The following is a 21,494-nucleotide window of genomic DNA, read 5'->3' on the forward strand; positions in this document are numbered from 1 at the left end:
GAATAGGATTCTCTCCCTTCCAAATTAAATTTGATATTATCATATTATTCATTTCATAGGTAATTTTGGAAGCTAGTTGGTCTATTTATGTATATAGTTTCAATGTCAGCACATTCTAAAAAAAAGAAAATTAAATAATATGATAGTATATATACCGAACCAATTTTAAATCTTGATCATGAGTTCATGATATAATTTTGGAAGATGCTAAATGTTGTCAATGCGACAGGCAAAAATTGGAGCAAATTTAGACATGTTTTTGGACGGAGTTAAGAATATTGAGAATGACTCTTGTCAAAAGAAATGTCAATTTTGTTGTGCATGATTTAGCCAAAACAGTAATTACCCGTGTCATAGATCAAGTTTGGTTAGAAGAAATGTCAAATTGTATTTATAGTATTGTAATCATAAAGCAATTGTACTGATGCTTGGTTTTTCAATAAAGTACTAGATTTGTTCAATAAATTTTTGGTTCCATATTTATGGTTTATATATATATATATTTTTGCGGGGGGGGGGGGGGGGGGGCGGGGGGCGGGGCTAATTTATGGTGGCCTATATTGTCATTGTAAGATGTTGACAGACTTAGATATAATTTATGACACATGTTTCGGTCTACAGATTTGGCAAACATATAAAACAGTCAACATAATTTCTTGGGAATATTAAAGCAGCAGATGTGATGAAACAGATCAGTGTTCATGGCTTGTATCAGGGTGTAGTTCAAATTTTTGTAATGAAAATTTTTTATATATATGTCTGATTAGTATTAGTCGTTTTGAATTTCTATTGATGCTCTGGTAGGGCTGGGTCAGACTATAACTCAGTCAGATTTGAAGGAGCGTCTGCGGTTCCCACCGTCTAAGTCCCTGTGCTACTATGGTCACGTCTAAATAGGATAGCTAAAAATCAGTCTCCTCCGCCGACCCTTTTTGCTTAAAAAAAAAAAAAAAAAAAGGGCATATGAAGGTACTAGCGAGGCAACGTTGTGACATGTGGGTGGGCAACTATCAGCAGTACAGGTGCAGATATTCTGCAGGAAGAAGAAAAATGAAATATTGAAATTGTTGGTTAAATTGCAACATTCCTGAATTGTTGGTTAAGTAATTGCAGCATTCCTGAATAAAGATTTAAAAAAAATTCTTTGTAAATCTTTTTAAATGCTTAAGACATTCTCATTACAAAGCTGAAAATAATAAAAACAAGAGAAAATGAATGAGTAAATTTACTATAGAATTTTTGTAAAACTCACATTGAGTCCACAAAAAGATATGGTTGAGAGAATAATGTATATCATGCTTTTAAAAATAAAGTTATACAAATTTTTACAAGTTTATATGAGTTTAGTTCGTTTAATACATGAGCCTAAAATTTTGTTTAAACTTTGTTTGTTTAATCGAGCCGAACCCGAGCCTATTTGTGGTCTATTGAGGACATATACAAGGTTGAGACACGGATGGTGTTGTATTGATTTTACAAAATTGAGTCATTCATGCATTCGGTGCATGCATATGTAAGATTCACATGAAAGGATAAAGTTAGCGTGATTTTCAAGTGCAATTTAAACATGTGTTAGCTTAATAAACTATTTAGGTTAATTTGAAAAAAAAAAAAAATATATCACACTAGAAAACTATTACGTATTTTAGAAATATAACAAAAGAAATTACAGAAATAATATTTTTGATAATAAAGATATTTTTAGACCATTTATTCCTATAGAGATGATCCCAAATTACGAGAGAGGATGACGTGAAAAAAAAAAAAAAAAAAAAAAAACATTAATGGTGTGAAAATAAGACTGCCCGACAAATTTTGCAAATATTTACTTCCTTTTTATTTGTTGTTTCTAAAAACATAGTATTGAATTTCATAAGCTTATATTGTCATTTTTATATGATTAGAAGTTATAGAGTAATCTAATAATAGATAAATGAAAACAATTCAGATTTACAATAAACATCATACGAATTTTCAAACATAATCGAGAGCATGTTCTGAATTTCATAAGCCAGATGATAATGAACGAAATACGGTTTATCTTTTACTTTTCCTCCATCTTTTGCAATCAAAAAGAGCATGTGAGTCACCATTAGCATTGCTCAGGAAAGAGGAAACAAACGAATAGAAAATGGTTACAGGCTTACAGCTGCCAACAACTTCTTGAGAATTACATGAAACCCATAGGAAAGACAGTGCCGCTGCTTTCACCAAGAAAGTGCGAGGGAAGCTTTTCCAGTAAACCCTTCATTGGCATTTTGCATCCCCAAAAGTTTTTTGACTTTTGAGGCATCCGGCCTATAACCTCCAAAGGCATAGCAACATCCAGGAGAGCCAAAGTCCTATTGAAAAAGAAGAAAAAAGGAAAAAGAATCATATCATATCACAGTTGTTTAGCCCATAAAAGATCAGCAAACTATGTAACTGTCAGCAAATTTTAAATATAAGTTTTCTTATGTTTGTCACCCACCAAACAAGGCATAAGAAAATTATGAAAAAATGAATAAAATTATTTTGATCGATTTGAATGATACCCAAATGTCCTAGGAGTCCAGTTTATAATTGCAGCACAGTAACATCTATAAAGTAGATGATCAACAGTTGCAAAAGAAAAAGGACACTGAAAAGCACCACCCTGCCTAAAAATTCTTGAGCAAAAGATGACTTTTGGTGTGAAGGTGGTGAACATAAAGTAGAGAGAGAGAAAAAGGCAGTGCCATTTATGTACCTCCAAGAATCATCTTCTTTTGAAATTTTAGTCCCTGTGTCCCGCTCCAAGCATACCCTAATCATATCAAAACCACATATCAAAGTTTAGATTCAGACATAAAGTAAAAAAAATCTCACATGGTTCCTGACAAAATGAGCATAAGATAGGAACTAACTAACCTCGTCCAAGGCAATTGTTGCTGGTGTTTACTCCATTTCTACAAATACAAGCAAATGACTGATCCAAACCAGCAAAGCCGCACAAACCGCCACTAGCTTCACAGTCCTTGCATGTATCCGTGTAGTAGGAATTGTTATACTGCAAAGAAATTCCGAATTTCCACTTCATCGGATCCCCCTCATCCCCGAACCCGTAGATCGATGTATATGATGAGCACTGGAGCTTGGGAAGGTCCAATGCATAGCCTGAACCAAGGCCAACTGGGGAGTCATAGACACAACATGTGGAACTGGGTGCATTTTGAGGCAACCCAATGCCTGTCACTCCCTTGCAAGAATACAGCCCTCTACAAATACGAGAACCTGAGCCAGTATCACACAGATCTTCATCAAGATCAAACACAGGAGACGTTGTCGAGCACCCAAGCAGAACAAAGATATCATCTGCTGTTATAGTGAATGGACTGGTCCTGTCTAAGCTGAAGCTTCCAGAGTTTTGCATTGAAGAACAGGTTGACATGAGGGGGTCTGCAACAATTATGGTGCTGCTCGAGTAGTCGATTGAGGAAATCGTGTAAATGCCGGTGCCGGTGGAGAATTGGAGTGTCCCGGAGCTGCATTTTATGTATCTTGCAAAGTCGGGATGCCCGCATCCAAATCCGGTGCCGAATGGGAACTTTATGGGGACAGTGCCACATTTATCATCACATGTACCATTAATTGGGATGGTGTGGGAAGTTGCATAGACAGTGTGAATAAAGGAGCGCAAGAGCAAGAGCAGGATGTTGATGAAGAGCCATGCACTGGGGGCGAGTGACATTGGTGAAGGTTTTGAAACGGTTAAAGATTCATGAGCATGAAATATGAAGCAAAGCATTTCAAGGGTTTAACTTTTGTATTTGATATATGAAAAAGAATCGGGGGAGGGACTAGAGACTGTTCTTTTCGGTGGAGATGATCATTTTCAACGTTGTCTTTTTCTCTATTTTTTCTTCCTAAAAAGTTGTGCCTATCTATATTGTGGTTTATAGCTACAAAGCAACATGCATTTTCATCTACAGAAAGGACTAAAGAGGAAATCAATATCAAATAGTGGGCTCTACGGGTGATATGATGGCATTTATGTTCAGACTTTTGCCACATAGTGGTGTCTAAACCCCGCAGGCACAGACTGTAGATGCTGTCTAGCAGTCAAAAAGCTGAAAAGCTTGAAAAATGAAAAGGATCTAGGAGCACCCAAGCAACAGAAAAAGATCATTCATTTTTTAAGAATTCGAATGCCAACACATCCACATACATGGCAAGCTACAATGTAATGAGGTTAAAATTAGCCCTTTATTGATCTCGCTTCAATAATCAAACCAAGAATGAAAATTATGCTACCCATCCAGCTGCTTACAACCAGAAAACCTGGGTTCTAATTTCTGCTAGTGCTAGGCAAAAAACCAGTGAAGTTCCAGACCAGTCCAAATAAGTAAAACATCAAAAAGTAGTAAAATGGAAAACTGAAGCAGTTTTCCTGTAGTGGTTCCTGGCATAACATGTTTTCGGAGTTGTTCTGCATTCCCATTGAAGCTGAGCAGCTGGAGAGATCTCCCAACTGAATAAAGACGAAAATCCAGCATTAAGTCAATTTTCCAACTGATTCCCTCCACTAACAAATAAAATTCCACAAATTGCTCCAAAAACAAATTATAAAAATAAATTATAATTCAAAGAAAGAACCTGGTTTAAACTGCCAGGCCAAGTCACTTTATTTAACTTATGAAATTCAGCCTTTGTTAACAGAGACAATCGAAAAATTCACACTTGTGCTGCGGAGGTAGCCTCTGAACTTTGTATCACAAGCAGAGGCCTTAGAGAACTTTCATTTTCCTTAGGTCCCCTCTTTCATTTACAATTTGAAAATCCAAGCAGACACTTCTCTCTGCATTGTCAGCAGAAGCCTTTGTCAACAATGTAAGCATCAGGAGTTTCTGTTGCATGGTAAACAAACCCAGTTTTTGGAAGCGAGCCACTTTTCGAGTTCCTTGCCCAAAATTCCACAGAAAATTGGTTGCTAAGCAGAACGAGCTGTCAGTAGAAGCTCAAATGGACAACATAACCAATTGGCACTGTTGAAGTTCAAGCATTCAGACCAGCCCAATTCTTAAAAGCAATAAGTGCTTCCATTTTTCTAAAGTTCCTCTTCCTCAATTTTGACACTTTGAGCTTTTTATGGGTCTCCATAAATGCTTGCTTGTATCTCCACTTATCCACAAAGATCTTCATCTCCTGACTTTTCTCCACTACTTGCATCACTACATCAAAGAAACCTCCCTTAACCAAAGCATAAAGGAATGCATCAACCAAGTTGTGATTAAATCTGACCCCCTTCTGCCCATCAGTTGGAACTTTTCGTTTAACCTCATTCCAGAGCATCAAAACACTGAAATATTTCTCTGCAGTCACATACCCGTTAATTAGGGACAAATATGTCTGGTCATTTGGCTCAAACTGCAAGAATGTCATCCTTCTCAAAGTCCTCCTTGCATCTTCTAATCGACCCGCTTTACAAAAAGCATGAATAATTGAATTCCAGTCGTGGGTTCCCATTTCAATTCTAGGATCCTCAACAACCTCATCTAAGAAGGCTGCCATCAACTCGGGCCGATGATTCTCCATTAAGCCAGTCATTATAGTTAAGTAACTCCCCTTAAGGTCAGGTACTCTTGCTTCTCTCATATCCCTAAACAACGAAAAGGCTGATTGAAAATCTTGGCTTGACATCGATGCATCTATCAATGCATCATAGGTCTCTACATCCAACTGAAGGCCTGAATTGCTAATTTCCATGACCAACTGAGTAGCTTGAGCTGTTCGATGCTCTTTGCAGTAAGCCTTCAAGATCGGCACATAGACCCCGAGCCCAACAGACCCTCCCTGAACATCCATTTCCTCAAGAATGCTGTGTGCCTTATCCGATAATCCAAGGTTAACACAAGCATTAACAATACCATAGCCAACAGATCTATCAACCACAACCGTTGAAGGCTCTAACTTTTGAGCTTCAGTGATCAAAGACGCCAAACCCTTGAAACTCCCATTGTCAAGAAATCCCTTAACCACTTCACAGTAAGTTTCTTCACCAAAATTTGTATCTTTGCAACCTACCCTCAAACTACGCAGAACAGTTGCTGAAACAGATTCTAAATTGCCTGATTTAACATACCCTCTAACCAAATTGTTGAAAAAGACGCTTTTGTTCGAAAAACCAAACCCACCCATCAAACCTTCCAACCCAATTATCTTCTCTTCAAGCCCCTTAAGTGCATACAAATAAGCAAGAGAGCCAAAACTCGACTCATCCGGCCTAATACCCAAAACCGACATTGTTTCAACAACTTTCTCGGCATCACTCGCCGATTCAAGCTCACGACAACAACCCAGCAATGCCGCATTACAAGCGGCCAGGTCAGGTTTCATAAAATCCAACTTCTCATCCAAAGCAATCCTACAACTCTCTTCGAAAACCCGCAAAAACCCAACAAAGCTACCATTTTTCCTGCTGATTTCAACAAGCACATCTCCCCACACTCCAAAGGGCACAAAAAACCTATTCTTGAACATACACTTGATCAAAGCAAAAGCAGGGGCAGCAGTGTTGGAACATCTCATAGAATCCAACAGTTTTCCCACGGTTTCAAAGTCCAATAACTTAGGGTTCTTCTCTATAAGATAAACCGCCGAGGCAAAAGCCCTTTTGAGATTATGAATGTCATTGAGTGAGGACAAGTGGGCGATGAGAGAGTTGGTGAGGGACTTACTAGGGAAGGCAGAGTTTCCGGTGAGGGTCTTGAAGGACTTCCATGCCTCATCAGTGCTTGCGGTGATGATTGACTGGTAGAGGGTGGTTTCTAGGGTGGCTATGTGGTCTGCGGTTAAAGCTTGTGGGGGCGGATTCTGGGAGGGTGGTGATGGTGGTGGCGGGGTTTTGTTGAGAGCAAAGATGGAAGGTTGGAGGAAGGAGTAGAGGGTTGGGATTTCAGGTGCGGAAGAGAAGGCTCTCTGCGGGAGAAAGGACAGTGCTTTCCTCCACATCGCTCACTGATCCTCACATCTTCTATGTTTCCCTTCTTGGCTATTTCTGCTTGCTGCCATTCTTGTGTGACTGAGTAATATAGGTTACATAATGCTAAAAGAAAATTGGCAACTAACAAGCTGGAATAGCTCAGTTGGCTAGAGCGTGTGGCTGTTAACCACAAGGTCGGAGGTTCAAGCCCTCCTTCTAGCGCTCTTCAATTTTTTTTGTTTTCTTTTTTTAAAAAAGGTCTTGAAACATAGAAGAAGCACTGCAATCAAAAGCTGGAATAGCTCAGTTGGTTAGAGCGTGTGGCTGTTAACCACAAGGTCGGAGGTTCAAGCCCTCCTTCTAGCGTTTCCAATTTTTTGGTTTTCTTATTTATTATTTAAAATATTAAAATAATAAAAGGAAAGACTAGCCTTCAAGTAGTAGCTGGAATAGCTCAGTTGGCTAGAGCGTGTGGCTGTTAACCACAAGGTCGGAGGTTCAAGCCCTCCTTCTAGCGTTGCAAACTACTTTGTTTTTATTTTTTGAGTGAACAAAGATTGTCTTTACAAAATCAAACAAAAATTATAAAATATCATCCAAAACACATTAACAAATATAATAAAAATTTCACTATTTTTTATATATAACTTATTAAGGCCTTAATATTATTTTTTGTCTTTACCATTGTGGTGGAGAAGGAATCCATTAAAGACTTAATAAAAAACAATAAGAGAAAAATAATCAAAACAGCATAATCATTCAAAATGAGACATGTTTTTTTTTTAAAAAAAAAAGTTGGTTCTCAAATAATTTGTCACTATCCCATGAGTTGGTCACACGTTTTCTAAAATAATAAATCTTAACCAACTAAAAAAAAAAAGAAAAAGTGTAGCACTTCTTGTCCTAAATATATCTTATGATGGAAGTTGAGAAACTTGGCTTGTACATTGTTTTCGTTAGAGTTATTTGATCTAGTCAGTATCTAAGAAAAATAAAAGTAAGCAAAGGGGTGGCGACCGAGGAAGTGGTTAACCAACTCCACCATTCACATAGGGTTGGGCTAGCCGACCACTCCCGTTCTCGTATCATTAAAGGTGATTGCACCACCCTTAAATCCTCATAAATCGTTGAAAAGTTTTTTTCAATACGATAAAGCTTACTACACCTTTTCACTCTTTAAGGAATCGGTCGGATGATCAATTATTTCTTTAAATGTGAGAGAATAGTGAGTCTCAAAGAATAGCTAAACATATTATGAATAATTTGGCCATTAATTTTTTTTTTTTTTTTAAATGGATTTCTAACATAGATCAATACAAGCTGTTCATTCCCAGGATCATTTAAAAAAATAATAGTAATAATAGATCTCAATCCTGAAATGATTCTCCTCCATTTTAATGGAATGCAACCAATTGGGATCTAGCCTTCTGATAAATAAATAAATAAAATAAATCAAGAAAATCTGATAGTACGGCCCTTGCCGCACGAGAGCTTACAAGACAGTTGGTCAAAGAACAGAGCTGCCCACTTGTAAAAAAAACCAAAACAAAAACAAAACTGAGCTCTGTCTCTCTCTCTCTCTCTCTCTGTCTCCCTCGCTCTCTAATCGATCAGGCGAAGAGAGAGATGTCAATGGAGGCATCTTCGTCGGAGATCATATTGGAAGAATGGAATGGCTCTTCTTCCACCAAGCTCTCAAGAACTGCCACTATTACCGCCTCCCCTTCTCTCAGAATCCAAAGGTTTTTTCATTACTTCAAGGCTTTTCTTTTCTGATTTTCTTTATTTTATTTTTCTCAAAAAAATCCTCAGGTCTGGTGGCCGATTCACCCATGTTTGGAGACGGCTTCTCCAAGCATTTGTACCCGAGGCAAGCTTCCTTTTTTTCACTTTTCTGTGATAAACAAAAGTCAAATTCAACGTGTGTTTTGTTAATCCTCGTTAACAAAAAAAAAAAAATTGCAGGGCTTTCCTAGTAGTGTGACTCCAGATTATGTACCTTTTCAAGTCTGGGATTTACTGCAGGTAAAAGAAAATCAACATAAATTTCAACACGCTAATGTATTCGAAGTAAGAAAATATTGGAAAATTTTTGCTAACTATATTTCCATGGATTAATTTTTTTTCTCTAGGGCCTTTCCACGTACATTCGGACCATGCTTTCTACACAAGTAAGCTCTGTGTTTCACATTTGTAAGTTTTCAATCCCTTATTAAAGGCCTACTGATGGATACTGAAACGGGGTGTGAAAAAATCACTTTTAGGCTCTTCTCAGTGCAATTGGGGTCGGTGAGAAATCCGCTACTGTAATTGGTGCCACATTTCAGGTAGGCACACTGCGGATATATTAGTTTAAATTGATTTAATTTGTAATGTTGTGTTAATAACAGCTGAACCCAAGTTTGTTAAAATCATCAAATTGCCCCAAAAGCTTAAATTAGGAGGACATGATGAATTTAATCATTTAATTAATATTCTAATACTCTCCATCACTTGTGGCTCAAGGATCTCCTTAACAAGTGAAATAAAAAATTGAAATAAAAGGTGAATTACGGAAACAGAGGTTATATTCAGGACTACTGCTTTAATATCATTTTAAATCATTAGTTATTTCAGAAGTTTAAGTTGATAGAAAATAGAGAATTTAATCATTTGATTAATATTTTAACGAGTTGTTGAATTTGGGATATGTTGATTATAAATTTGAAACATTGAAATTGTTGCAGTGGTTTTTGAGGGACCTAACTGGAATGCTTGGAGGCATTTTGTTCACATTCTACCAGGTGAATTATTGTGTTCTGTTACTGTAATTACAAATAACATCTAGGGTTTACTTTTGTTCATATTTATAGGATGCAGTTTAAATGGATTACCTTAAGAAATACTTGCATCCACCTGTTATGAAGAAAGATGGGTTTGGTAGTAAATGTAGTTCAGAAGGTTTGCTAACTTGATATAGGCATCTGTCTCATCTGGGTATGCACAGTTGAAAAATATTTACTTCCTACTTAAAATTAATGTCCTCATGATTCCCTCACAAGACCATACTGCTGTATGACCCTCTGTTCTTCAGGGCTCAAACCTGGATAGCAATGCCAAAATGTGGCGTTTGGTTGCAGATCTTATGAATGATCTTGGTATGTTCTCATCATTTTTATCTCCTTTCAGTTTTGAATCCTCTAACATCATCTTCAAAACCTCCTGTATGTGTGTGTGTGTGTGTGTACGCATGAGAGATAAAGAGAGAGGCAACCGCATGCTCCCCATTCATATCCTTGCTGATAAATCTCCCTGTTAGCCTCAGCAGTCGTTCTTTTAGATCTGAAATTCTGAACATTTTAACTTTCAATGGTTTTACGAAAGGTTGGTCCATTGATTTATCGCTTCTAAACTGTAAAAGGAAGAAAAGGATGTCTTCCGTGAAGTTGTGTGCGCATATAGCACTTTGATAGGCTTTCTATGATTTCTTTTCAACCGTTGTTTATTTGAACAACCTGAAGTAAATAGTGTATCTGCCTGTCTGATTTATGTTGAAGGCCATTTTATGTGTAATTATCCATCTATAATTGGTAACTTTTTTTGTCTTTTTTTTAAAAAAAAAAAAAAAAAAAAAAAAAAAAATTAGTATATTTGTTATACTGATAATGATATATATAAGCTACATTATCAAGTAGTACATGCCAATTGGCTGTCTAATTGCTATAGACTTGCATATTTCTAATTGGTGAATGTTGTCCCAAAATTCTTCCTCAAGAAATTGAAGCCCTTGTACTGTACAACAAATTCATGAGAGACCACAAGGATTTTTATCCAGTGTCCTATATTCCCCTTTCACTTGAAAACTAGTTTTAGTTATATCTGATTGCTACATAGTTGGTTATGGTTTTGAACTTTGATATTTATTTATGCCTTTAAAATTAAATGACCAGAAAGGCTGTTATACTGGTTTCAGGAATGTTGATGGACCTCGTTTCCCCCTTGTTTCCTTCGGCTTTCGTGCTTGTAGTTTGCCTGGGGAGTCTATCACGATCATTCAGTAAGTACCTGTTTTCTCTAATCGAACAATTTGAAGAACTACTAAGATCTACTGACAGCTTCTAGTCAACTGTTTATTTTTGTTTTCCCAACTGTGTGATTTAAAAAAATTACACCTGTTCTTTCTGCCTTGTACTGCTGAATTTATATACATTGATGTCAGTTTTGATGTCGACATCATTTTCACTACTAAAGCTGCCAACTGGCTTACATTTGTTTGAATCTCTGTAATACTTTTCCATTTTTACAATGATTTTTTCATAAGTAATAGAAATTTTATTGCCAAAAGGTGACAGTCTAGTACACAGGAATTGATTTTACGAATAATATTTGAGAAATACTAGGGGTATCAAATCTTTTACCAAGAAAATGGTACCAAAATGATATGGAGCTCATTCATGGGTACTCATTACATTTCTCTTAATTAATTATTTTGTTTCTCTCGAATGAATGAGATACACATCAGTTTAGTAAGCCTCTCTTGTTAAAAAATTTGGTATCCATAGCATTTCTCATAATATTTATACCTTTATATCCTTTTTAAAATGTTTTCGTCAAATAAAATAAAAGGAAAAAGAGGTTGAAAGGAAGCTGTGGTCATAATCTTTTTCTTTCTTTTTTTTTTTGTGACTCCATCTCTTTTTTCTAAATGGTGTTCCTAATTAGCTGGTGTTGCAAGTGGAGCAACTAGAGCTGCTTTGACACAGCATTTTGCCCTTCAGAGTAATGCTGCAGATATATCTGCCAAGGTACTGCTGCTGCTTTTCTACTAGTGGATGAGAACCATGGAAACTTATATTCAACTAGCTAGCATTGACTGTTGACTTGCTTTTATATGATGCTGATAGGAAGGAAGTCAAGAGACAGTGGCAACAATGATTGGCATGGCTTTGGGAATGGTTCTTGCTCGCATTACAATGGGGCATGCACTAGCTATTTGGTTTTCTTTTCTGTCTCTCACCCTGTTCCACATGTATGGTAGGTTCTTCTACATAATTGCTGACATGGAAACTTCTCTTTGACCATGGCACCTGTCATGCACCTTCTGAGTAATGCTAAATGTCCACATTGTGTCACTCAAAAAATAATGTGACTTTTAAAATCACTATTGGATCAAAATCCAATAGTGATCTATCACAAATCCAATAGTGATTTTAAAAACCATGTCATTATTCGCACCTTCCAGGAGCCCTTATGACATTTAAATCTGTGGGTTGAGCCTGTGTGGAGTTAATTATATGTTCTATCTTAGTTTTGTGAAATTACATTATTTAATTTTAAATCTGTCTGTGTGTGGATTTATACTAAAGCCTTGTTCAACAATACTATTCTTTTTTGGCAGCAAACTACAAGGCTGTCAGGTGCCTTGCATTGAATTCATTAAATGCTGAGAGGAGCTCAATTCTTTTGGAGCATTTCATGAAAAATGGCCAAGGTAGTCCTTTGTTGGTTGTTTGCCTAGGGCCAACTAAGTTTGTTCTTCCTTTCTTCTGCTTTTTCAACTTATTGTTGAATTGAGTTCCTAAATTGAAGTTTCTCGATAACCAGCAATTGTTTGGCCACTGTACACGGTCAAAGTTCTTACCATTCCATGTCTTTTAGAATCAAATTTTCAACTGATACAATCAACAGATTCAAGCTGGCTCTGTTGATTTTGTTCTGGTCTTGTTTGTTGACACAATCCACATTCTATATTACATGAGTACTAAATTTTTTTTTTTTTTTGAGGCTTGATTTAAGTTTCTTAGCCTCCGTTTTATGTTTTAATGAGACTTGGCGCTTACATCTGAATTCTTTCTCCAGTTCTTTCACCTGAAAAAGTCTCTAGGATGGAGCATGTGCTACCAATGTGGACCACTTCATGGATCTCAAAGAGTGCTAAACAAATGCACATGCAAGTACACTTTGGTGCGAGGGTGTCTTCATTTAATCACCTGGAACTGTGAGTTTTTAAAATTCATTTAGACGTTGGGGTTCATCTTCCATCTAGGACTATTTGTTGTTTAAAGAGCAGTGATGTTCTGCTGGTGCTCCTGCAACAACTTTTGTGGGAAGGCACCTCAATCATTGGATCGCTGCTTTTTATATCTCGAAGCATTTTGCCATTCAAGACCATGGCTTGACTCTCAATATACTTATAACAGAAACAGCTTTGAGCGGGCTCCTTTAACCTCATTGCTCTTAATTAATTTCATAATAATGCACAAAATTGACAAGTTGGGCAATATTGTTGAACAGGATGGATCTGTTGCATTCTGCTGGATCTCATTATAAGAAAGGTTGAGCTCTACTTAGTACTTTCCAGCAAATGAATTATCTACTAAATCTCTAGCTCATTAGTTGTTCTTTTGGTCTTCACAGCAAAGTACTTGCTAGTGGAGAAGAAGGGTATCGTCAGTGCTATTTTGCATAAAGACTCGACAGCTGCAGATGCCTTGCAGTCATTTTTTCATGCACTTGTTATGGCAAGTCTTACGGAAAAAAGCAAGTCTGTGCATTTGGAGAGCCAATCATGGATGGATAAACATTATGGAGTTTTTATTCAAAAGGTACATCTTTAGTGTTTTCCCTTTACCTTAACAAGTTGCATATTTTCATCTCCCATTACCAAATAGCATCATGCATTATGCCCATTTGTGAAATACTCTAGTCCCATATTGGGAAGACGAGTAGTCCACATAGAATTGGTGGTTTATAAAGACACTTTTGGGTGTTAAGTCCCACAATATTTACTAAGTGAAATTGGCTTTATAAATGATTCTAGAGAAGTTCTAAATTGACTCTTTTTGAGCTGATAGTGTAAATGTAACTGGTACTTTTCCCTAGGTCGTGCATTACCTAAAATACTATCCTTTTTCACAATGGTAGAAATCTATCTCCACCAGTGGCTGGATATCCAGTAATCCTTGATCTTGGCATGTCTGTTGGGTCCCACCCTGGTGCTGTTGCATCAAGATCAAGGGTTGGATTCTCCAAATGCTGTAGAGCTGTAAAGCATGCCTGATATCTATTATTTATTGGAAAAGTGCTGTGCCTCTCCGTATATTGGTGTGGCTACAAAAAAAAAAATGTTCACTCATGAAAACATATTAATATTTTGCTGTCAATTCAGAAGCACAGCTTGTTGTGTATATATGGATTTTCATTTTTTTGCAGCTAAGGTCCTCAGGTTGGAAAACAGAACGGCTTCTATCACATTCTATCATTTGGAAGGCCAACTGGATCTGTGGGCCTTTAGATTCAAAGATTGACTAGGCAATTTTTTGTCAGTCACATAAAACATCGGTTATAAGAGGTGACATTGGCGCCATTGGTGGGATCTTGTTTGATCAGTGGGGATGACAGACAATCTTGACAGAGGAACACAGACAACTCTGTTATTCATGGGTGCATTGCGATTTTGGGAGGATGAAGATCTAACCGGTGCCTCCAGCCGCCACCAATACATTATTTTTCGCAGCAACATGGATACTTATTTTCTCACCATTTTTTGAAGACTTAAGGTTTCAACAACTCTAATGCTAAGCTCAACTTGCAAGATCCCAACTTTGTCTGTTCATCCATGCCTTGGATGGTGCGAATGAGTGCATCAAATTAGCAATCTGCTTGAGTTTATTTTAGTCAAATTATTTGGACATAAAAAATAGCCTTGATTATGCTTTTGGACATTTTTGTGTGTCAGTAAATTAAGATATCCTCCTATATTATTCATAGCAAAATATTGGACAAATGTGTAATTTTTTGGTCGCACTTGGGTTGAGGACAGATCTTTGAATCAATACTTGATACTCTAGTTTATATAAAAAATAATAATGCTGTTTGTCGAATTTTTTTTCTCTCAAAATATTGCCTTTTTTATTCTATTTCCCAATCTATTGCTATTTACGAGTATAAGTTGTATAACACACAAGACTCCATCTTGGCAAAGCTAGAGTGGCTTGAAGCTTTTTTGGAATGACGTTTGCTAGGTAGAGCATGGAAGTTAAAGTGATTTAAAGAAGAAAAAATATGTATAATGCATGTCATCGTATTACTGTGAACATTATGGAATTCACATACTTGAAAGAAATTTATAAAGGACATAGAAGTAAAGATTCCAAATACATTTATTGGCTGTCCCTATATCAACCACTGCATGCTGACAGAGATCCATTTAAGAATTTAATTTATATCAACCACCCCTCTTTTACCAATGACTAATGACAATTCTGCACTCGAATATAAGGAATGGCCTTTACTCTTGACATGCCTATTTTGCATCTCAACCAATCAACAAAGCAGCAGTGTGTGTATGCCTGTTCTTGACAATTTTATTATCTATTTTTTTTTATGTATATATATATATCATTGTGCAATTTCCAGAACCTTTTCAGCTGCATACTTATTTTCGGTGCCCTGATGATGCCATAAGAACTGCAACAGCTACAATAAACATAAACAACATGCTGATGAGCAATGCATATGTTCTTCTAGATGATCTCCGATACTCTCCAAAGAGAACTATGCCCCAGAAGGTGCTCACAAGTGGAAGTGCCTGATATCACCCCAAAGAAAGGAATTATCAGTACCATCATTGTATGGACACATTATGTATGCACATGCTAAGTTGCATATGTAATAGAACTAACCTGAACAGCATCTGCTGCTGCATATCCTGCAGCTTGACCTCCCATAAATTGAAGACCATTCCCAAACCCACACAAGATCCCGGCCAAAAGGGCCCAGCCTCGGCCGTCCCAGTCTCTCAGGTAAGCCCTGAGAGATGATCTGGGTAAATTTAGTACAGGGTAGTAAAGGAAGGTGATGTTTAGAATGATGGCGATGACAAAACAAGAGACTGAGAAGTAGAAAAATGCAGTATAGACAGACAAGTGAGGAACCCCTTCCTTTAAGGTGTGCCATTGATCATTTGTTGCCAAATTGAATGCTGGAGAGAAAAGAGAGAAGCAGAGACCAGCAAAGAAACTTATGGCCAAACCAATGAAAGTGTTCTTCCCAAAAACCTGCAATCAGAATCGTACCCTCTACTGTAAGCACCGCTAAATCCATAGATATATTTTTCCATATAAACATAGTGGTGAGCAATTCATTCCAAAGAAGTGGGCCACTCGATTAGTAAAGAGATTCTGTGCAGTTATCAGCTCATAACCTCATGTATAATTGCTCCATATTGGTTATTTGCATGTGGGAGATGTATAAATGAGTTTACTATAAGTGTAGATTAATGCTATCCTTAATGAATCAAAACCACCAACCTTAATTGCTCTTCTGTTTTCAAGTTCTATGAGGAAACCTGCAGTCCCAAATTTGGCCTTCTCTACAGAACCACTTACATTTTCAAGATCCGTCGCTCCAACTATTTGACAGTCCAAGATTGTAAGAAAAAGGCAAAATTACAAGTTTTGATAAAAAGAAAGGTGCCCAAAGATAGGAAACTAAAATTCTAAAGAGTTCCTTACCATCTTTTGTAGTTGTTTCTTTAAACTTGGAAACACCCATAGCCCTGTCAAAAGATTTGGTTTGCAGAAGCATCAGTGTTATATGATAAATATTGCATAAGAAGAAAGAAAAGAATCCCTGATGCAATTGAAATTTTACTAAAACACGACCTAATCCTAACAAACTCATTTAAAGGAACCATCAAGGTAAGCATTAAGAAAGAAAATCACAGCTGCATTTCATTTCCAGAAAAGAAAACACTCCTTAAAAAATTCACTTACTTTTCAAAAGGAAACTTCTTTTAATTTTAGATCTTTATACTTTTATTTGCTGCTGGTTATCATGAATGGGGTTTTGCATATACTTCTCATTTATCCAACCATATGCAACTAATGCAAGTACTCCATTAACATACCACATCATGCAAAAATTGTAATAATTCACACCCAGAAAACAATAGTGATTTTTTTTCATTTTCCTTTTCTGATGGTGTTTTCCAAGGGAAGAAACCAGAGCCAAAACAACTAGGAGAAGAGAAGCATTTATCACCTCAATATTGACCACATTTTTCCGTATTATAAAAGTGACAAATGCTGATATGAAGAAATCTCAACCATCTAATTTCAAAACAATGGTTGGGATTTGAGGAAATCTACTTGGTAGAATACCCTATGAATTCAGAGAATCCTCCACTCATATACGAATCAATTGGGCCATACTTATTATCAATAAAAGAAAATTTTATTCCAAATCAGCATAATTCCATTTATAACTATGAAGGAAAGGGGCATACTCCGTTCCTGCTATATCACTTGACAAACTGTTGAGCTTTTCTTTATTATCAGCTGCATTGGATGTGTGAACAGCAGAGGCAAGACAAACAGCAATCAAGAAGCAACCAACCCCAGGGAAAAGAATCTCAGCTTTGTTGATTTTGTCATCCAAAAAGTAGTTCATGGTTGTGCCTGTTACAATTAGAGCAGAGATAATAATGAAAAACTAACAACCTTGCCAAGCTTTTATTTCATGGTTCTTCGATATGCATATCCGAAAAGAACTGCATGCATACATATATAGGGCCTTGTGTGTGCCTGTTTTTTTGTGTGAACACGTGCATGTTCACATGCCTGTTTGTGTAGAGAGAGAGAGAGAGAGAGAGAGAGAGAGACCTATAACAACAGTTATGCTTGAAGTGAGCACTTCTGTCACTGACAAACCAACAAAAGCCCAAGCATACTGTGTAGATAGATTACCAATGCTGAGCACCACTCCACCAGCCATAGCAAACAAAACAGAGGGCCAATTATCCTGCACCAAGCATCCTAGCAGAATCATGAATCAGTTGTAACTGATACAATGGCATTGAAACAAGATTCATGGCCAAGTACGCAGTATCGATCATCTTAGAACATTCAAAACTACTTGTACTTGAAATACTACACAATTAAGATTAGTAATGGTACACAATTAGGACTTAAATGGGATAGGGCACTAATTTACTCAAAATGAACCACCTACACTCTAGGTTGAGCCCTTTAAGCAAACATGACATTGTTCCCAAGCAACAAAACTGAACACAGCCAAATGACATTTCATTCAGCACCCTTCAAGAACTTCAAAGGCATTCTCATGTCCAAAGATCATCTCCTCATTACATCCCAGCATTCACAGAATCACACATATATTTAAATGGTGTCATAGAGCTGATAACTAAACATGCACAGAAATCAGACTGGCAAGATTTAATTGCCTAAATAGTAGAAAGTCAAGAATAGAAGGATTTTCACAATCCAATAACATCCTCCGAAAACTAGGGTTGAGTCAACCTTGCCTAAATAGTAGAAAGTCTGCCATATTGTTTCACTTTGCATTGAAGAATGTACCTACTGATCCATGCTTAGATTTTCATTAGAATTAATTGTCCTTTTCCAATTTCATCTCTGGTGAGGACTCCTTTTCCAAATACTAGAAATACATCAACTTCATGTATTCACCACATATGTAAAACTTCTTCATCTCTACAACAGTAAGAACACCACCTTTCAATATACATAGGGAACTCACCTGAGCAAGTTGAGTAAAAAAATTGGGCACTTTACTGCCTATCTCCCCAAAAGTTAAGGCAATAATGACAGCAGCCAAGAGATTTGTGATCGAATAGTCAAGGTAAGTATGTTGAGGAAGACGGCCCCGCCTTTCTAGGAGAGTCATGACAGCAGGCCATGTGCCCAAGAATAACAAGGCAAGCAGCATACATAAAATGGCACCTCCTTTGCTCTCTACCAAATACATTTTCAACCCCTTATATATAACCCTCTCAGTTGATAGAGTAACCAAGGAAGGTATACCAGAAAAATCCTGCAGGAGAAATGCAAAATGAATTACTCTCTTTTATCTGGCCTTCCACATACATATTAATGCAATATTAGGCCTTGGAATGGTTCCAGACCCATGAAACATGATTAGAAATTGCTAGCTGAGAAAATTTGAAATGCAAGGATCCTCTATAAAGAGAAGAACAAAACCGTTAACTATCAAAACTTTGAATGATTCTCTAAAGACCATACACATCACTCTAACCAACTTAAAGCACAGAGGAAAAGTGGGGAGAAGAGGTCACTATTCAGAAGATTTGACTGCTGGATGCTGCTCCTCATGTTTAAGAAAAGAAGAAAACCAAAACAAAATCCCCCAACAAAGAAGCGAGTAAAAATCTGCAACTCAGAGAGCATATTGAAGAGAATAATAGGCAAATTATTAGTAATAGTGGTGAAAAACTGAGAGTATACAGAAGTCATACCATTTCAGAGCAAAATCTAATTCTTAGATTAAAAACGCAGAAACCCAACTGCCCTTTCCCTCCACCACTCACCAATTCAAGCAAATAAGAGACGAAAAATTATCATAAGTGTCTCTAACAGTCTAACTCATATGTAACTAAAAAATGGCAATGAGAGATGGAGAGAAGTTCACCTACCAATCAAAGTACTCTTTCAAAACCCACAACCTGGGACACCAAAGTAGGCCACGGAGACCCCTACACACATCACAGTCACAATTACAAACCTTAGATTCTTCGTCAAAAGTTAGAAATCTGCAAAAGATTCCCTTAACAGTAGGAACAAGAAATGTGTACTTTACCCAATGCAAAAACTGGCAGATATAGAGAAAGACAGACAGGATGAAGAGGCTATATAGAGAAGGAAGTTAAGATACGATGTTGATGAACAGCAGTTAAAAGAATCAAAATTTCGAAAGATCTGGCTTAGTTGGAATCTTGGGACGCGGATTCCATGGGATGCAAAGCAATTGCGTCTATGGCTTTTCCACGTGCCCTCCACAAAGTCATTAATAGCGTTCTATTCTATATGATTGAGTTAGTGAGTCAAACAAGTTGATGTCACCGGTTGACAATGTTGCACAAAAATGTCTTGACAAAATGACAAATGATAAATGCTAGTGAAAATAATTAAGCTCTCTCTTGTATTTTAATTTTTTATCACTGTAATGGTCTTTGGTAAACAACGCACGCGATGTTTGATTATGACAAGGGAGGGTGTTCCAAGAATCCAGCCTCATAGGGAGTAATACATATTTTTTACTTTTTTATACTTAAAAAATAATATTTATCTTTAAATAAACAGTTGAGATGGTGCAAAACAATAGAAAAAATATATGGTAAAGTTCACTTAACCCTCTCAAACTACCACCCCAATGATAACTTACTCCTAAAACTATCAATTGCGATAATTTACTCTCCAAACTACTAAAACAATGACAATATACCCCCCCTCAATTTTAACAAAATAACGAAATTACCCTTACTAAAATAATAAAAAATAGGGAAAATTACACTTTACCCCCTAAAGTTGTCAGCGATTTGCAATTCCACCTTCAAAGTTTCAATTTTTGCAATCCACCCCCCTAAAGTTTCAATTTTTTGCAATTCAGGCAATCCGTCAGTCAAAGCCGCTTTGACTGACGGAACAGTGATCATGTGCGCCACACGTGATCACTGTTGGCCTTTTTGTACCCAAAATGCCCTCACCCACACCTTACCCACAGCAAACGGCGTCGTTTGATGCTGCTCCTTCGCCAGAGTTCGTTGATGGGTCATTGCTCGAAAATTTGCAATTACCTGCAACAAGATGGAGAGCCCAAATGACGGAATCTCCTGCAACAGATCGAAATCTCCTCCTCTGCCCCCTTTGGCGTTCAAAGACAAAGTCCCCTTTAACACTAAATTAATTCAAACTTTGAATGTCATTTTCTACAAAATTAATTCAAATTTTAATTATTCATTTTGTTGACAGTCTTCCTAAAGGGATCGCACAAGTCAATTTGTTGCTTGTATGTTTTGTTTGTTGGTGGCATACAGATCTTCAGGAAAACCATGTGCTGCATTTGGATTGGTTAATTAAGTCTAAGCTCAAAGAAAGATGTTGGGAGATGAGAGCATCCCAGAAAGCTAACGCGTTGCCCCACGCCTTGTCCTCTTCCATGTGCTTGCCCCACACCTTGTTCTCCTCCCACAGACAAGCCAGATCTAAGCAAAGCCAACCAAGTTCGAAGCCAGGTTTTAGGGATTCAACGAACTGCAGCATGGGGGTATTTTGGGCGTGAGTTGGGTTGGGCATGGGTCACATGGGTTGGGCGTGCGTGCGTGATGGAAAAGCATGGGGGTATTTTGGGTACAAAAAGGCCAACAGTAATCACGTGTGGCGCACATGATCACTGTTCCGTCAGTCAAAGCGGCTTTGACTGACGGATTGCCTGAATTGCAAAAAATTGAAACTTTAGGGGGGTGGATTGCAAAAATTGAAACTTTGGAGGCGGAATTGCAAATCGCTGACAACTTTGGGGGGGTAAACTGTAATTTTCCCTAAAAAATATATATATTAAGAGTATTTTTGTCTTATTGAAAATTTTATAGGGGTAATTTCGTGATTTTGCTAGTATTGGGAGTACATTGTCATTGTTTTGGTAGTTTGGAAGATAAATTGTCCTAAGTGATAGTTTAAGGGGTAGATTGTCATTGGAGTGGTAGCTTTAGGAGCTTAAGTGGATTTTACCCAAAAAT

The 21,494-nt window shown here is 37.2% G+C and overlaps 4 protein-coding genes and 3 non-coding genes across 9 annotated transcripts; 4 read left to right on the forward strand and 3 right to left on the reverse strand.

Annotated features, from left to right (window-relative positions):
- Positions 1–2,025: 2,025 nt before the first annotated feature.
- LOC132177511 (wall-associated receptor kinase-like 22) lies at positions 2,026–4,105 on the reverse strand. Its single transcript, XM_059589867.2, has 3 exons — positions 2,890–4,105; positions 2,729–2,785; positions 2,026–2,342 (listed from the first exon to the last, which is right to left on the reverse strand). Exons 1-3 carry the CDS (start codon positions 3,764–3,766, stop codon positions 2,299–2,301), a joined length of 978 nt encoding a protein of 325 aa, XP_059445850.2. The 5' UTR covers positions 3,767–4,105; the 3' UTR covers positions 2,026–2,298.
- Positions 4,106–4,205: 100 nt separating this feature from the next.
- Positions 4,206–6,994, reverse strand: LOC132177510 (Pentatricopeptide repeat (PPR) superfamily protein). The gene is made up of 2 exons (XM_059589866.2): positions 4,615–6,994; positions 4,206–4,489 (listed from the first exon to the last, which is right to left on the reverse strand). Exon 1 carries the CDS (start codon positions 6,967–6,969, stop codon positions 5,014–5,016), a length of 1,956 nt encoding a protein of 651 aa, XP_059445849.2. The 5' UTR covers positions 6,970–6,994; the 3' UTR covers positions 4,206–4,489; positions 4,615–5,013.
- A 94-nt stretch (positions 6,995–7,088) lies between these two features.
- TRNAN-GUU (transfer RNA asparagine (anticodon GUU)) lies at positions 7,089–7,162 on the forward strand. Its single transcript has one exon. It is a non-coding gene; the product is annotated as a tRNA-Asn (tRNA).
- A 70-nt stretch (positions 7,163–7,232) lies between these two features.
- On the forward strand, positions 7,233–7,306 carry TRNAN-GUU (transfer RNA asparagine (anticodon GUU)). Its single transcript has one exon. It is a non-coding gene; the product is annotated as a tRNA-Asn (tRNA).
- A 77-nt stretch (positions 7,307–7,383) lies between these two features.
- Positions 7,384–7,457, forward strand: TRNAN-GUU (transfer RNA asparagine (anticodon GUU)). Its single transcript has one exon. It is a non-coding gene; the product is annotated as a tRNA-Asn (tRNA).
- A 1,021-nt stretch (positions 7,458–8,478) lies between these two features.
- On the forward strand, positions 8,479–14,761 carry RUS3 (root UVB sensitive protein (Protein of unknown function, DUF647)). Of its 2 annotated transcripts, XM_059589213.2 has the most exons (15): positions 8,479–8,682; positions 8,753–8,810; positions 8,906–8,965; positions 9,073–9,111; positions 9,205–9,267; positions 9,667–9,723; positions 10,014–10,077; positions 10,893–10,976; positions 11,642–11,724; positions 11,824–11,953; positions 12,318–12,410; positions 12,779–12,917; positions 13,214–13,254; positions 13,337–13,524; positions 14,132–14,761. In XM_059589213.2, exons 1-15 carry the CDS (start codon positions 8,567–8,569, stop codon positions 14,228–14,230), a joined length of 1,314 nt encoding a protein of 437 aa, XP_059445196.2. In that variant the 5' UTR covers positions 8,479–8,566; the 3' UTR covers positions 14,231–14,761. The 2 variants fall into 2 exon arrangements, with proteins under 2 accessions (XP_059445196.2, XP_059445197.2); XM_059589214.2 differs by lacking the exon at positions 8,753–8,810 and having other exon boundaries at positions 8,514–8,682.
- Positions 14,762–15,059: 298 nt separating this feature from the next.
- Positions 15,060–19,736, reverse strand: LOC132179833 (ureide permease 1). Of its 2 annotated transcripts, XM_059592619.2 has the most exons (9): positions 19,556–19,736; positions 19,392–19,451; positions 18,479–18,772; positions 17,584–17,722; positions 17,208–17,379; positions 16,435–16,478; positions 16,231–16,331; positions 15,604–15,978; positions 15,060–15,509 (listed from the first exon to the last, which is right to left on the reverse strand). In XM_059592619.2, exons 3-9 carry the CDS (start codon positions 18,704–18,706, stop codon positions 15,357–15,359), a joined length of 1,212 nt encoding a protein of 403 aa, XP_059448602.2. In that variant the 5' UTR covers positions 18,707–18,772; positions 19,392–19,451; positions 19,556–19,736; the 3' UTR covers positions 15,060–15,356. The 2 variants fall into 2 exon arrangements, with proteins under 2 accessions (XP_059448602.2, XP_059448600.2); XM_059592617.2 differs by lacking the exons at positions 19,392–19,451; positions 19,556–19,736 and adding an exon at positions 19,215–19,234.
- Between the last annotated feature and the right edge of the window lie 1,758 nt (positions 19,737–21,494).

The sequence above is a fragment of the Corylus avellana genome, chromosome 4 (assembly GCF_965113065.1).
Source record: "Corylus avellana chromosome 4, dhCorAvel1.hap1.2, whole genome shotgun sequence".
Lineage (NCBI taxonomy): Eukaryota > Viridiplantae > Streptophyta > Magnoliopsida > Fagales > Betulaceae > Corylus > Corylus avellana.

What these genes read in the sequence shown, in the direction of transcription:
- LOC132177511 (XM_059589867.2), bottom strand. Translation starts at nt 3,766, where the DNA reads ATGCTTTGCTTCATATTTCATGCTCATGAATCTTTAACCGTTTCAAAA. An exon ending in CAACAATTGCCTTGGACGAG is followed by an intron (nt 2,786 to 2,889) that starts GTTAGTTAGTTC and finishes TGATATGATTAG; the next exon opens with GGTATGCTTGGAGCGGGACA. An exon ending in AAAGAAGATGATTCTTGGAG is followed by an intron (nt 2,343 to 2,728) that starts GTACATAAATGG and finishes CTTTTTCAATAG; the next exon opens with GACTTTGGCTCTCCTGGATG.
- LOC132177510 (XM_059589866.2), bottom strand. Translation starts at nt 6,969, where the DNA reads ATGTGGAGGAAAGCACTGTCCTTTCTCCCGCAGAGAGCCTTCTCTTCC.
- RUS3 (XM_059589213.2), top strand. Translation starts at nt 8,567, where the DNA reads ATGTCAATGGAGGCATCTTCGTCGGAGATCATATTGGAAGAATGGAAT. An exon ending in GAGTCTATCACGATCATTCA is followed by an intron (nt 10,977 to 11,641) that starts GTAAGTACCTGT and finishes GTTCCTAATTAG; the next exon opens with CTGGTGTTGCAAGTGGAGCA. An exon ending in TCATTTAATCACCTGGAACT is followed by an intron (nt 12,918 to 13,213) that starts GTGAGTTTTTAA and finishes ATTGTTGAACAG; the next exon opens with GATGGATCTGTTGCATTCTG.
- LOC132179833 (XM_059592617.2), bottom strand. An exon ending in AGTGATATAGCAGGAACGGA is followed by an intron (nt 16,479 to 17,207) that starts GTATGCCCCTTT and finishes ATCTTTTGACAG; the next exon opens with GGCTATGGGTGTTTCCAAGT. An exon ending in AGAAACAACTACAAAAGATG is followed by an intron (nt 16,332 to 16,434) that starts GTAAGGAACTCT and finishes ACTGTCAAATAG; the next exon opens with TTGGAGCGACGGATCTTGAA.